The 14,525-nt window shown below is 49.0% G+C and overlaps 1 protein-coding gene across 1 annotated transcript; it reads right to left on the minus strand.

The window, feature by feature from the left end:
* Positions 1 to 11,410: 11,410 nt before the first annotated feature.
* LOC115619802 (cerebellin-1) lies at positions 11,411 to 14,486 on the minus strand. Its single transcript, XM_030512676.1, has 3 exons — positions 13,842 to 14,486; positions 13,523 to 13,642; positions 11,411 to 12,345 (listed from the first exon to the last, which is right to left on the minus strand). Exons 1-3 carry the CDS (start codon positions 14,106 to 14,108, stop codon positions 12,148 to 12,150), a joined length of 585 nt encoding a protein of 194 aa, XP_030368536.1. The 5' UTR covers positions 14,109 to 14,486; the 3' UTR covers positions 11,411 to 12,147.
* Between the last annotated feature and the right edge of the window lie 39 nt (positions 14,487 to 14,525).

Here is a 14,525-nt window from a genome sequence, read left to right on the forward strand (position 1 = left end):
TCAAAGATTCCAGTAAACCAGGCTATCGGACTCTGCAAGCCACAATGGAGGAAATGTTTCTAGCATTACACTGAACTCTGTTGAAACCTGCTCTCCTCCACTTTTTCCCTGCCCAAACCTGCTCTCCTCCACTTTTTCCCTGCCCACTCTGTGCCTCACCTGTGTGCAGCCTGACTGACTCCCTGCAGACCTTTCTGTCAATTAGAGAAGAAATCTTGTTTTTTCTCAGTTCATTAACCTTCTTTCTACTCCTATAGACCAGTTTGGAAAATCCATGTTTACAGTAACTGCATGCACTCTGCACTCATCAAAAGGAGTGTTACAGTGTTAAATCAAAGCCCACAGTTATAGAATACGCTGTTTCATCTACCATTCTTAGTAAGTCTGTTGTGTGAGGTAACAGCATTTAAAATAGAGCAGCCAACTTAAAAAGCTGAAAAGGGCACTAATTTCTGCAAAATTATTCCCATGGAATGCACAACTGGATTAAAAAAGCTTTGATCTTTTCATATTCACCCTTCTGAATTGGATGTAAAAAATAAATCCCTTTGAGCATTATGGCTACATTTTAAAGATGAATCCAGTAGCAAAAAAAGATTTCCTATGGATAATTATATTTTGTACTAGTTGTAGGGGAAGGGGAGTGGGGGGGAAGCATAAATACCCCAAGGTATGACAAGTTTGCGGTATAGGTGATATATGATAGTAATTGACATCCTAACAACAGGAAACTATAAAGATACCCTTGAATTATTTTCTTTTCTGTTTCTTCCCTATCTGCTCTTCCTCCTTTGTTTCTTCAGTGAGCCAAATGTGCCAGCCAGGCAATTTAATCTTCCAGGGATAAAGAAAGTCTTCCTTGTCTAAGAAAAATAAAAACTTCTACTGGTCAAGGACAGAAAGCCCAAGAGGAGGAATTATCTCCTGACAGTGAGCTATGCTTTTTTTATCTCTAGGAACGGAAGCAGCAGTATTCTGGAAGAAATAACACTGATTTAGCTAGAATGTAAGGCAGACATCTTCTGTTTGATGTATGTTGCCTTCTGGACAAGAGTAGGACAATAGCTTGTATTCCCTGAACAAAATACCCCCTACTGTGTTTTCACTATCATTTAGTGGGAAGTATTTTATTCCCTTGTAACATTAAACTCTGAACCATGAGAAACTTTATGCTCAGTCATGAACCTGGATGGATGCTTATTTAAGGAGCTACCAATAGGGTAATTCCTCTAGGCTCTTATGCCATGCATAACTGTGAGAGAGAAGAGTCATCACCCTACCCTGTACGGATAATAAAGTAAACCATGCCAGCCAAAGAGGTGGAATTTGCCTCCTTGGAAAAACAGGCACAGAAACTAAACATCAACTATTGCGTAAGTTTACAACCCAGAGCAACCTTTTTCTCACCATTTTTGCTACTGCACTTAACAACACAGCAGTATGCCAACCAAGGTCAATAAAGAACTATTTAAGAAAGTAACTTGTTGGTCAAAGAAGCAAATGTGCTAACTTTGGCTTAAATAAAAATGCAGAACAAAACTCCACTTCTGTCTTGTTTTCTTCACAAATGCACATTTGCCATCTTGTCAAGATCCACCTTAAAAGTAGCTGACTGTTGCCTGTGATTCCTTCTATTCCTTCTAAAAGAATCTTCCATTTTTAAAAGGCCACTTTTATCTGCTGGTTTAAACACAAAGCAACCCTCATACTTCTATTATCTAGCCTACATTGCTGGTAAGCTTATGCTTAAGTGCTTTAACTTTAAGAACATGAACCACCTTGTTGCTTTCAACTGGATGAATATATTTTTCACATCAAGCACATTCTTAAGTGTTTTGCAAAACTGTGGGCTTCTCAACAGAATAACTATATATATCGGTATCTATCTCCATTATTTCCTGAGGAACCAATGAGAGATGTAGGTAGCCAATACTTCAGCCAGAATTAACGTATTACTGGTTTCCAGCAGAGAACCTAATACTGTATTATCAACAGGTTCTTCTAAACAAGAAAAAAAAGAAGTTATAAAAGGAAAAGCACAGCATGAGCAACCTATAAAGGTAGTGGAGAAAACTGGAAAGGGCTATTAAAGGCAAGAATTATTTTAAGTTAATCTGAGGGATGACAGAAAGTAGATATACAAAGAGGTAGGCACAAACCAAGTAAACAGAGCAAAGAGGGTCTCCACCTGATTGGCACAGCTGAAGTAGCAGGCTGTATGAGATGGAGGACAACTAAGCCAGTGAAAACTGAAAAGCTGCACAACTTGTAGAAGAAACTCAGCAGATGAGGAACTGCACCAAAAGGAATGTACAAAATACGTCTCAAGATCTAAAGGACTGTACTTCTACAGCATATTACCAATGTTGCGCGCAAAGACGTAAACTGCTGTGGCAAAGGGTTTGAAACTCTCCTGCAAGTGGTCATGTGCAGCCAGACGTCACCTTGCTTGCTCTGAAGAGCTTAGTGCTTCCTACTGTGCAACAGATCCTTTGCTTCAAGCTTGCAAAAATGCTTTCCTGCTGGACAGATGCAGAGAAGTGTCTTGCATTCTCCCTCTGACCCTAAGAATAGACATAGGGTTAGCTGCAACCTGGCCACAGTGTAACAGGAGGGAAATTTCCATAAACTGCAGATGTAAAAGGCTGAGTGAAAAGCATCTGAGTCAGACAGGAACTCACTCAGCTGCACTATGTGCAACAGCCTTTGTGCAGAAGTATTCATTAGACACTAGTGTAGATACAGCAAGACAGAAACACAGTGTGGTATGATATGCTGTCACCATTAAGGTAGGATGTGACAGATACATTCATAAAATATAAAATATACTCACACATTTTCAAATTAAGAGAATACATGTGAAGCCAAGCTGAATAAACAGCCCTCCCTTCTTTGGAACATGCTGACATTAATAGCACTAATCAGACCAGCTCCTAAATATATCAATTTAGAAACAACACCCCAATGTTGTATTTACATCTTCCAGCTTTGTTCGAAACACACTGCAATAAGGAAAACATTAAAAACATGTTTAAACTAAAATTACTATTCTGCAGTTGATCTGTGATTATATAGGACTCATTTATCTTCCCAGTTGCTGAAGTGTAACCAAAGGGATTTGGCTGCATTACCAATGTTATTTAGCATAAAGCAGTCATGACCAAACCTGTGGGTATCGACTAGTTGGCCTAGAGAACCTGAGCGTCAGTCTGCCTGGTTTCAGAGAAGCCAATACTACCTCATGCTATGACCACCCCAGCCTGTCGTGGTTTCAGCCCAGCCGGTAACTCGGAACCACGCAGGCGCTCACTCACTTTCCCTGTTTTTCCCTCCCTGCTCCCAGAGGGGTGGGGAGGAGAATCGAAAGAATGTAACTCCCACAGGTTGAGATAACAGTCCAGTAACTAAGGTATAATACAAAACCACTACTGCTACCACCAATAATAGTAATGATAAGGAAAATAACAAGGGGAGAGAATATAAAACTAAAAGGGGAAAACAATAAACACAAGTGATGTACAATATAATTGCTCACCACTTGCAAACTGATACCCAGCCCGACCCGAGCAGCGATCTGGGCCTTCCAGGCAACCCCCTCCAGTTTATATATTGGGCATGCTGTGCTGTGGTATGGAATACCCCTTTGGCTAGTTTGGGTCAGGTGTCCTGTCCCTGCTTCCTCCCGGCTTCTTGTGCCCCTCCTCACTGGCAGAGCATGAGACTGAAAAGTCGTTGGTTGGAGTAAACATTACCTAGCAACAACTAAAAACATCCGTGTGTTATCAGCACTGTTCCCAGCCTGAAGTCAAAAACACAGCACTGCACCAGCAACTAAGAAGGAGAAAAATAACTGCTACAGCTGAACCCAGGACACAGCCATAAAAAAAGGCAGAAAAATGTGTCAGAAACAAAAATTGTATTTCTGTCCTTCATATTGTGTTCTCCACATTTTCGTATGGACTTCACTTGTTTTGTCTTAAAACAGCTCCAGACCAATTCAACTATTTCCTTTCCCACACAGGACGTGCATTAAAAATCTTCAATACCACCTAAAAAATTGCTGGTTGACGGTGAGAACAGAGAAAAGACGGTGTCTTTATAAAACCATCAACCATTTCAAAAGAAAACAGTAATGGATATTATTCAAATGAATACCTTACCTTCTATGTTATGTTTCAATGCTTTTAGCTGTTCTTTTTATGCATGTTTCACAAAATACAACTATTTTATTTTTATTTTGTTATTTTTTGGAAAAGTTTGTCACAGGACTAGAACAGGTTATGCACCCAAAGCCCTAGACTGCTGGAACTTACTGTGACCATCACAGATAACACTGGACAGCTAAGACGCTGTGACACTCCAATTATTTTCAAAAGCTATCCTAGGCATCTTAATTTTTTTGACAACTGCATCCTTCTAGCATGTGTTTGCCGCTGAAACTTTTAAATGCCTCCACGGCTATCCAGAAGTTTTACATGATCTTGAAAACATGGCCCGAGAACTCAGTTGTGTCATGTAAGGCCACAAGTCAAATGCAAGTAAAACAAGAGAAGAAGAAATATGGGTATGTTTCTTGCAAAGTTCTAGTTATTCAAATAATCCTTGTCTTGTTCAAGTGTATCTGATGCTTGCAACAACTGAGGTAATAGGACTGGAATGTATTCTCTAAAAACACTGTTTTCTGGCCTTTGTAGTAAGACCCCATGGGCAAAACAAGTTGCAAGAATTTGCACTGCAACACAGCTATGCAAATTCATGTCAGCAGAAAAATCTCATGTAATGACCCTCTGGAATTTAAAACCACATCTTGAAAACTGAGCTCTAGCACCTCTACTTTAAAAATGAAAGATTTTCTTCTTCCCATTATAGAGAGAAGCTGGCTTTCCTCTCTGTATCTGTTCCAGAGCCCTTTCTAGTAAATTAAGTCTTTCCACTATGTGTATTAGAAAAATAAATACGACTTTGACAGGTCAAAAGGTTATGTTAAACCAGTGCTTCAAGACTCAGTGATGCCTTAGCTCAGCCTGGGAAAACAGTTTAGTTCTGAGTTTGGTCAGAGCTGTGCAATTTTTCACATATGCAATAAGCTAAATGCAAAGTTGTTAAGTTTATGCATATTAATGGCAGTAAATTACTAGCAAGGTTCTCAATTAGCTTAATCAAGCCACAACAGGCACCCGGGAATACTGCAGGAAACTCAGTGAAGATCTCTGCTCAATACACCAGTGAAAGAGGTTGGCCATATGAAAACCTGCATGGCTACCTGAATTAGTATTTCTGTTCTGTATATAATAACTGCTGAGCCTCATCTCACTATTCACAGATAGAACTGGTCCTGCCATTTCAAAAGAGGTGTTTCAAAACTAGAGGCTGCAATTCTCTTGGTTGTAAGAACAATCGAGCCCTTGGACAAGCTCTTCGAAGACTAAAATAGTGAGATTAATCACTCTGAAAGAAGACAGCAAAGGAACAATAAAAGGAGATTAAAAAGAGAGACATGAGAAGCCTCTCTTTCCCTGCACCTCAACAGACAGAATCGCAAGAAAATTGAGCTCTGTGAACAGGTGAGAAATAAAAAAACAGGTAAAGAATGATAAAAACATTCAGAAGGGAGTTATGGATCCACACCAATTATTTTAAAACATATGCCCAAGAATTTTGGGAGAATCAAAGTAGAAAGGAGAACTGACCCATGAAATTTCACATCCTGTAGACCAGATTTTTAACAATTATGAAATCCAGAATAGTACCACATGCATGGGAAAGAATAAAATGTTTCTCCATTCTTTCAACAGAAACGGTATTTATCAGGTCAGCAGATTAGGCAGTCTGACCAATATCCTTAGTGTTTTACATAAAATTTTGAAGGAAAGAACTGTTAAGAGTGAGAAATACAACACGTTCATAATTTATTTTAAGACTCAGCATTTTTATTAGATAACAGACAGAGAAACATAGAGCTGCCTTGGGGACAGCAACACCAAAACCAACTATCATGCAAGTAGTGGCATAGGACTTTTATTAACAGAAAATGTTCAGGATTATGTTAATTTTCACTACAATATTTATCTTTTAGAAAGGTTATTTATTACTAACAACACTGGGAAACACTTAGTATAGAAGCAGCTTAAGGAGGATGGCCCTGACTTCTATGACCCTGAAGCCCAAAACATCAAAAGCAGGTTAAAATTTGTTAGCATGAACTGCAAAAATTACACTAAAAACTCCACTATAAGCTGGATGACTATTAATTGCAAACAAAGCAGGAGACCTCCTGTGATCCTAGTCCTTGAATGACTGTTGTATAGACACAAAATAAAAAATAAATAAATAGCACTACTGCTGGATGTCTCTGGTAAGAAATTTTCAGCGCTTCTGACTGAAAATGTAACTGAAGTTGATGCACTGGTATTTCTTCTAACATACTGTACACAACACATTACTAACACGAATGACAATTATTCACATCTTCTGTCTTCATTTTACTCAAACTCTTCCAAAATCTCTTCCTCAGGTTTTCCTTCTTCTGATAGCGTAGCAGAATTTCACAGTCTCCCCAACTAGAATTACTCTCCAAAACACAGCAGAGAAGCACACAAAAGAAGGTACGAGGATAAGACGAAAATATGTATTACTTGCTACACTACAGTAGAATAAAAATTAGGTCACCAATCACAAGAGTACTAGCAGCAGCATTCTGTGAGGAAGATCCATGACACTGAACCCATTTTTGTTAGTGATTAGACAGGAGACCCTTGGGAATCCTTTTGCAAGTCTAGATGCCTGTGCAATGCTAGAACCATTCTCCAAGAGCTCCACAACTGCCTCCTGAAAGAAAATTCCCTAAACAAGATTTTTCAGTAACCCAGACATGTCCCGAGTTCAGAACACCAACTGTTTCATTTCAGGAATCACATACTGTAGGATTTCACAACTGGTGAAATGTACAACGGCTCATTACCACAGCTTCCCACCAACACAGGTACAAAGCTGCAAAAGGGCAAACGGCATTATCCTCATTACTTGAGCAACAGAAGGCTCAAAGTTGCCATGGTGGAGATGGATAAAGCTCTGTACCCAAATGTGCACAGCTGTTTACACTGGGATCAATAATCCAAGACCACTGGAGCAGAGACATTCCATTGCCCTGTATCCTAGGAAGCCTGGAGATGCCACTAGAAGGTGGGGGAAATTACCCAGTGGGATATCTCCAGTGTAGCCTCAGGTCAAGACTGGGTTTCTAGAGGGAGTGTTGAGAGCACAAGCAGGAGCAACGCCCCAAGACACAGGGACTGATTATTGCTAGCCCTGTCCAAGCCCTTTTCTTCCAAACCAAGACACATAGCTTGTCTGACTCTCCACAAAAAAAAAACCAAAAACAAACAACAAAAAAAAAAAACTAAACCCACACAACACTCCACAAGGCCTCTTTTCTTCCTAGGTAAGCAACAAGAGCTACCTTTTGGCAACTCTTAGCTGGCAAGAGTATATTCTATGTTCCCCCACTCACCCTGCCCAAAAAGAGACAAGAAAATCAGTTCTGTAACCTCCTTCTACCCCACATTTCTGCATTACAGGGGTTCCCACAGAACGTGAGCCTTCCCACTCTCCCTCTGCACATGCCACCGGAGGTGCCTCGAGCAAAACGCTCTGATCAGATCTCCTCTCCCAGACCACCTTTCCATTTAAGTGGAAAAGACAGAGGTCACCCTTAGGGACACAATGCACAGATGAGGCACTGCTGAGGTACAGAAGCTGCTTCTGCCTTGTTCTCCCCCAGCCCTAACAGTACTGTCCCCTCCCTCCCTGCCTCTAAAATCCCACCTGGTGGCTGGCCCACACAGTCCCATTCTGCTCCTCTTACCTGCTGCAGCCCTTCACCCTGCTCCAGCCAGGGCTCTCCAACACTGGCTTGTCTCCATATGCCCCTTCCAGAAAGGACCAGGGCAGCCGGGCGAGCAATGAGCTCCCTGCCTGGGGCGGAAGTACCGCTGCCGTCCAAGATCCTGCAGCTGAGGGAGCTGCTCCCTCTGACCCCTGAGGACGGCGCTGCTCTCCGCTCGGTAGCGGCTCTGCCTCCAAGCCGAGCCCTCCGCCGCGCAGCCGCTGGTGGGGCTGGAGGGAGCCGGCTGCGCGGCCATGCACGAAGCCCTGCCTCTGCTGGCTCCTCGGGAACGGCCTCTTCGAAGTGAACTTATTGAGCTCCGAGCTGCACCTGGGGGGTAGAAGAGAAGAAATTATGTTCTGCAGTGTGGAGTGTGCATTAACTATCCCCAGAGTTAACTGCATCTGACTTTCTCTTCTTTTGGACCAAACTTGCCATCTCCTGCTGGAGTTATTTATCTTTATATTTGCATCGTTTGTGCATAAGTGAGTTGGTTTGTTTCTCCCATTCCACCCCCTTACCCCCACGCGCTCTCCCTAAAAACCCAACAATTAAAAAATGTGGATTTTTCCCTTTAATTCCCCTACACTGTGTAATTATATTCACATTAGAAATCAGTCAACTCTGGTCATTACCATTAGTGATACACTCATAAACCAAGCACTAGTCATGCTAATGAACTGAATGAAACATAATTTCTTGTTGTGTAAACTAATGCTCAACGCTAATCAGCAATAAATTCAATCAGACATTACTTACATCAACTGAAAAACACATTAAAGCCGGGTAAAGCACAGTGGCTGCTCATATTTGGAGGAAGCACGCACCCACTCGTGCTCGGGAGCAGGCTGAACAGTACCACGGCGGTGGGGTCTGCGTACGAGGCCCCACAGCCCTGACGGGACACGGCCTCCCCGCAAGGGCCTCGCCGGTGGCGGGGAGCGAGGGGACCCTGCCAGGAGCTGGCGGGCCACGGCGCGGCACTGCGGGCGGGACAGGCAGGCAGGCCCGCCAGCTGAGGTGGCCCCCGCCGGCTGCTTACCGGTCGCGGCGGGGCCGCCAAGCAAAGCCGAGAGCGACAAAGGCCGCACCAGCCCCTTGCCCGCTCCCACCTCCATGCAACCTGGCTGGCGATGACCGCGGCCAAACCCCGCTGCCCGCCCGCAGGCCGCGGCCGAGTCCGCCGCTCAAAATGGCTGCGGCCTAGGGGTGTGGGGCAGCCTCAGCGGCCGGGTGAGCCCGTCTGAGGCCAAGTGAGCAGACCCGACCCCAGCGCGCTTACCCGCACCGGGCAGGCGACCGCTTTGCACCCAGGTCCCGTTTACCTTCGTCTCGGTCGCCCCTTCAGAGCCCCTTCTCCTGCTGGGGAGCAATGCTGCGGGCCGGAAAATGGCGCCGCCTCGCCTGGCTCGTGCACCCGCTCAGGTGCGAGGCTCGCGGGCAGCCCCGCCCAGCCCGCCCGCGAGGCGGCCGCAAGCGGCGCCCCCGCGGCCCCTCCCGCGGCCGGGGCTCTTGGGAAGCGGTTCCTGTTACCCGCGGCCCGGCTGCCGAAGAGACCCCCGCACCGCGGCGGCTCGGGCGTACCCCTCGCTTCTACACGCCGCAGCCGGGAGGGGGTCTGCGCGGGAACAGGGCCGCAGCGGAACCCGCCCGCCCCTCCGGGGACCCGGGGCAGGCCCCGGGGCGCGGGCGCGGGCAAAGGGCGCTCTGGTCGCCACGAGGGCTTCGGGGCGGTGGCGGCTTTACCTCCACAGCGAGGATGCTGCAGCGCTGTCCCTCCCCGGGGCCTCAGGGCGGCTGCGCCCCGCGCAGGGCTTACGCCTGGGTACCGCGCAGCGGTGAGCGGCGCTCGCTGCGCGGGCGCGGAGCAGAGGCGGCTTTTCCCAGGCAGCCACGGCGGCGTTTTGTAATAGCCGCAGAGCGGTGATTTGCAGCGATTGGGGGTAATACAATTTCCAGCTGCACAATATTAATGAGAGGCTCGCAAGCAGGGGAAAACTTTCAGCGGAAGGTGGCGGGTTTATTTGCTTCGTGTTAAGGGAGAGGAGAAAATAGAAAAGCAAGCAAAAAGCGAAGCATCAGCACCAGCAGCCCCCGCACCGGCAGCGCTTTCCGGGGCACCCCGCGGCGGCCGGGCTCCTTGCGCGGGCCGCCGCACTTCTGTTGCAACCCGGTGATTTCTGTTTCCCCTTATGTTTTTTGTTGGGTTTTTTCCTCCCTCTGCCCCCTTGCCGCGGTCACGGGGGGCAGGAGCGGCTCCGCTCGCCCTGCCCGTCCCGTCGCTTCTGGGTGGGAGGGTGAGGCCGCGGGGGGCCGGGCCGCGCCGCGGGAGAGGGGCGAGAAGCCCAACTAGGAGCGTCGTGCGGGAGCGGCGAAAGGCTTCAGGGAAAAGTAATAAAGTGTCTCATATTGAGAGGAGCGCGCAGCCCGGAGAATCCGATATGTAGGTTGTCTCGGGCAGGTTATAACTCCAAGTGAAAACAACTCGGCTGCCTCCCGTTATTAACTCTTCTCCATAAATCTCAGCTGTCTCCCTGCATGGCTTCTGCCAGCGGCCGCAGGTGCCGCGGCTCCCGCGGAGCTGCCGGCGGGGGCCGCCCGCGCCTTCCCCTCTGCTGCCGGGCGCGAATCGCGACCTGCGCCGGTCGCTATCGCGGGCGGGGGAGGCGTTTTGGCCCCCGCGTCCCTCGGTGACACAGGAGCAGGTGCTGACTCGCGGCCGATGTGTGCCACTTGGAAACGAAGGGCCGCGGCCACTCAGGATCAGGTGGAGCCCGGCCCGGCCGTGCTCCCGCCGGCCGCCCCTTCGCGGAACCGCCCGGCAAAGGTCGGGGCCTGGAGAGGCGTCCCCGCCCGCCTATTTCCAGGGCAGAACCTGCGAATAAAGCGAGGAGAGTTGCTTACTGTGCTTGTGTTGAACCCCGCCTCGGAGCTAGTTCAGTTCCTCCCTGGGAGCCGGGATTCGTGGAGCCCCGCCGGGGCCGCCCCGCGGCGCGGAGCAGCCCCGCACACTGAGCGCCGAGCTCGTGTCACTGGTTTATTTCAAATTAAACTTTAGATACGAATGAAATCCTCGTACGCACATTTTAATAAAAGTAGTAATCTCTGAGTACTGCAAAATTATAGCATTTACATCTTCAAAAGACTGTAAACAAAATAATACTGGCAAATAAATAATACGAGCATCGAAGTATACATCGTCAGGTATTTTTAGACGGACATATAAAATGCGATACGGTTTATAGAATATCATACAGATAAATGCTATAAATAAGCGGACAGAAGAGTCGGCGGGAAACTTCCTAGCGGCGGCTCCACTTAGGCTGCCGGCACCGCCAGCGGGGTTTGCGCGGCCGCGGGGCCCTGCGCAGCGTGGGGGGGACGTTACACGGGGAGGGAGGAGGAGAGAAGGGCGCAGAGGACTGCGGCCGCACCCGCGGGGGCTCCGCGGCCCTGGGACAGCGCCGAGCCGCCTCCTCCCCCGGCCTGCCTGCATTGAGGAACCTCATTTCTGGTTAAGAAAAATAAAAGTCCCATTTAAACTTTATTGAATTAAAGCAAAAATTAATTTTTTATATTCACACATATATTACAGAGTAATAGTAAAAGTTCGGTATACTTTCTGGCGTTTAGTTGGGCCACATTGTACAAGAGCAAAACAAGCATCAAAACATTTAGCAGCCTTAAATTTCACAATCACTCAGAATTACATAGAAATATTGAAATACTCTAGTCAGCCTTGGCTGTGAATAGTTCTTCATGTAGAAATTTTCCCTTTGCCAGCCCGTACACAGCAAGAATTGCATTTTCCCTTCCATCATGGCATACATGTATTCAAAAATACTTTGCTTTTTTTGTTTTGTTTTAAAAGTTAAACTCAGAGAAAGAGTCAAGATTAACATGTCTTAAAAAACAAAACTACAAAATATGCTGTAAAGGACAATGGAAATATCTAAAATCTACTTGTGTGAGGCAGAAACCATAGGGAAACGATGGCAGATTACACCAGTGACACAGGGATGGGAACCAATTTTGTGGGAGAATATAAATGGGGGGTTGATCAATTATAGCATCTCCCGCCTGTTGGCTGCAACATAACAAAAATAAGTAGTAATTCTTCAAAGCAGGTGTACACAAACCTAAGCAGGATTTAGCTTCTTTAATATTTGAATGTAAAAAGTCTGCTGTCCACAACTCTTTAAACCCAGCTACCACTTGTGAATTTGTAAGAGATCTCTCCCTTTTCTTGGGTAAGAAGTGATTTAAAGCGGGAACACCAGAAATCCAGAGAATGTCGAATACTTCCAGCCTCCCATTAAGTTTCCTCTCTCCAGTTTTAAATAAGCTCTGTCTCCTTTTTCCATCTGAATCAGGACTCCATTGCTAGCAGCTTCTCGGGTCACATCTTGGTCCCCTGCAAAGGCAGAAATCACTGGCCACCCATTTAGCATCAAACTCACCTAAAGAACAAGATAAAACAAAGCCCTCCGTCAATTAAAGTCAGACAACGACACCGCCAGGGCTCGCCTAGCAGGCGAAATGCTTAGTTAAGAAAGGGCCTCTTTTGACAGCTGAAACTCCAGTTCCATAAAAATGAAATATCAATCTGAACCCAGCAAAGGTATGTACTCTAAAGGAAGAAGCCTTTCACCACTGTTTTAAAACGACAAGCACATCAAAACACCCGGTGCATATAAAACAGGACATTGATCCTATTTTGAAGAATTTCAATAGGGTGCCTGTGTTTTCAGGCTATGAAAAGAGGTCTGCTCATACTTATTGAAAGATGGCTTTATGCGAAACCTCAGAGACAGCGAGGAGCAGAGCCACAGCTGCCAGAGTCAGCGCGTTTGAAGTGTATTCAAGAGGTAGTTTTCCTTTGTTAGGAAGCAAAGACAACATGCCACAACACAGTCAATAAACTCTGCTCAGCTTGCATTAATGATCCCAGGACTGCACACCCTACATTAATAATACGCTACCTGCCCAATCTGGGTGTGTGAAGGTGCTTACACCAGGATGGTGTTATGCAGCTGTACATTCACTTTTGCAATTGTGCATTGCTACACGGGCAGATTTCCTGCACAGATCATGCTACCTGGCTTCAGGCCGGTAATTTATTATCCCTACCTAGAGATGTGTATGCATCGAACTGCATACAAAAGGTGTGTGAAGGGTGGCTGCATACACTCATACAGAGCTACATTCATTACCGTATCCATGCCACAGGCACCTCCCTGCACCCCAAATCCCTACGAAGTCTTTTGCCACCCTAGAGCGGGTGAGAAGCCCACCGCGGGCTGCGATTCCCAGGGCTCTGTGCAGGGATGCTCCTGCGGCATGGGGCAGCCCGGCGGCCCGGGCAGGCCGAGGGGGGACAGCCAGCGGGCTACCGCCTCCCGTCCCGTCCCGGCTGATGCGGGCAGGGGCTGGCCAGAGACCGGGAGTCTGCGCAGCCCCTGGGGAACCATCCCCTCGGCAGGGAAGCGCCGGGAGGTCTGTGCTCCACTCCTGGCGGCGGCCCAGGGGCATGGCTCTGCCCCGCCGCCCGCATGGCCTCGTCCCCGCCGGGCCGCGGGCCCGCTCCGCTCCCTCCCGCGGTGCCCGCGGAGCGTGGCGGCGGCGCTTGAGGCTGACCTGGATGGTTTGCCTGTTGTACACTTTCACCACGTGAAAATTGAAACTGTAAATCCCCTTCCTAGGCGCGATGAAAGTGCTCCGCTCCGAGTCGAAGTTGCTGCCGATATTCACTAGTACCTGGAAGGAAATGGAATGGCACCGTCAGCACCTCCGCAGGCCCTCCGCCGCCGCCCAGCCCCGCTGCTGCCCCGGCCCGCAGCCCCTCCGTCCCCCGGGCAGGGCTCCGCGTCGCCGGCCCGGCCCTGACGCCTTTCCCGGGAACTTCTCTGCTCCAGCGGCGGCGGCGCGCTCGGAGCCCCGCCACCCGGCCGCGCACCTGGTCGAAGTAGATGATCATGGTGCGGTTGCTCATTTCGGAGGGCTCGTGGTTGGTGCTGCGGATAGCGGAGAAGGCGACCTTGGCGCTACCGGAGCGCACGGAGATGCCGAGAGCCGTGCCGGTGGGGTCGGAGGTGGGGTTGGAGTCGCACACCACGAGGCACTTCCCCTCCAGCACGATGGGTTCCGTCTCGTTCTGCCCGCACACCAGCCACGCCGTGCCCAGCAGCATCCCCAGCAACAGCCCTAGCCCCGGACCCCGCATGGCGCCGCACTCCCTTCGCTCCGCGCCGCGCCGCTCCGCGCCGCTCCGCGCCGCGCCGGGCGGCACGTCCGTGCTCCGCTCCGCTTACTCCCTGCCCCGCCGCGCTCTCAGAGCGGGGCCGAGGGCGCCCCGCCGGGTGGGAAGCGGCCGCGAGGAGGCACGGTAACGCCCGCACACATAGCGCGGCGCGGAGCGCTGCGGGGCCGAGCGGTGCGGTGCGGAGCCGCCCGCCGCGCCGCGCGGGGCTGAGGGAGGCGGTGGGAGGCGGCGGGAGGCGTCGGCGCTGCCGGGGCTGCCGGCGAGCACAAAGACGGCGCGAGGCGCGACCCCGCCTCCTCACCGGCCCCGCGCTGGCGTCAACGCCCCGCGCCCGCCTCCGCCGCGCCCGGCCCAACCGGCGCCCGCCGCGCACCGCCG

This window comes from Strigops habroptila, chromosome Z (assembly GCF_004027225.2).
Source record: "Strigops habroptila isolate Jane chromosome Z, bStrHab1.2.pri, whole genome shotgun sequence".
NCBI classification, from domain to species: domain Eukaryota; kingdom Metazoa; phylum Chordata; class Aves; order Psittaciformes; family Psittacidae; genus Strigops; species Strigops habroptila.

Coding starts and splice junctions, on each gene's coding strand:
- LOC115619802 (XM_030512676.1), bottom strand. CDS start 14,108: ATGCGGGGTCCGGGGCTAGGGCTGTTGCTGGGGATGCTGCTGGGCACG. Junction 13,643..13,841: donor TGATCATCTACTTCGACCAG/GTGCGCGGCCGG, acceptor ATTTCCTTCCAG/GTACTAGTGAATATCGGCAG. Junction 12,346..13,522: donor ACAACAGGCAAACCATCCAG/GTCAGCCTCAAG, acceptor CTTGTTCTTTAG/GTGAGTTTGATGCTAAATGG.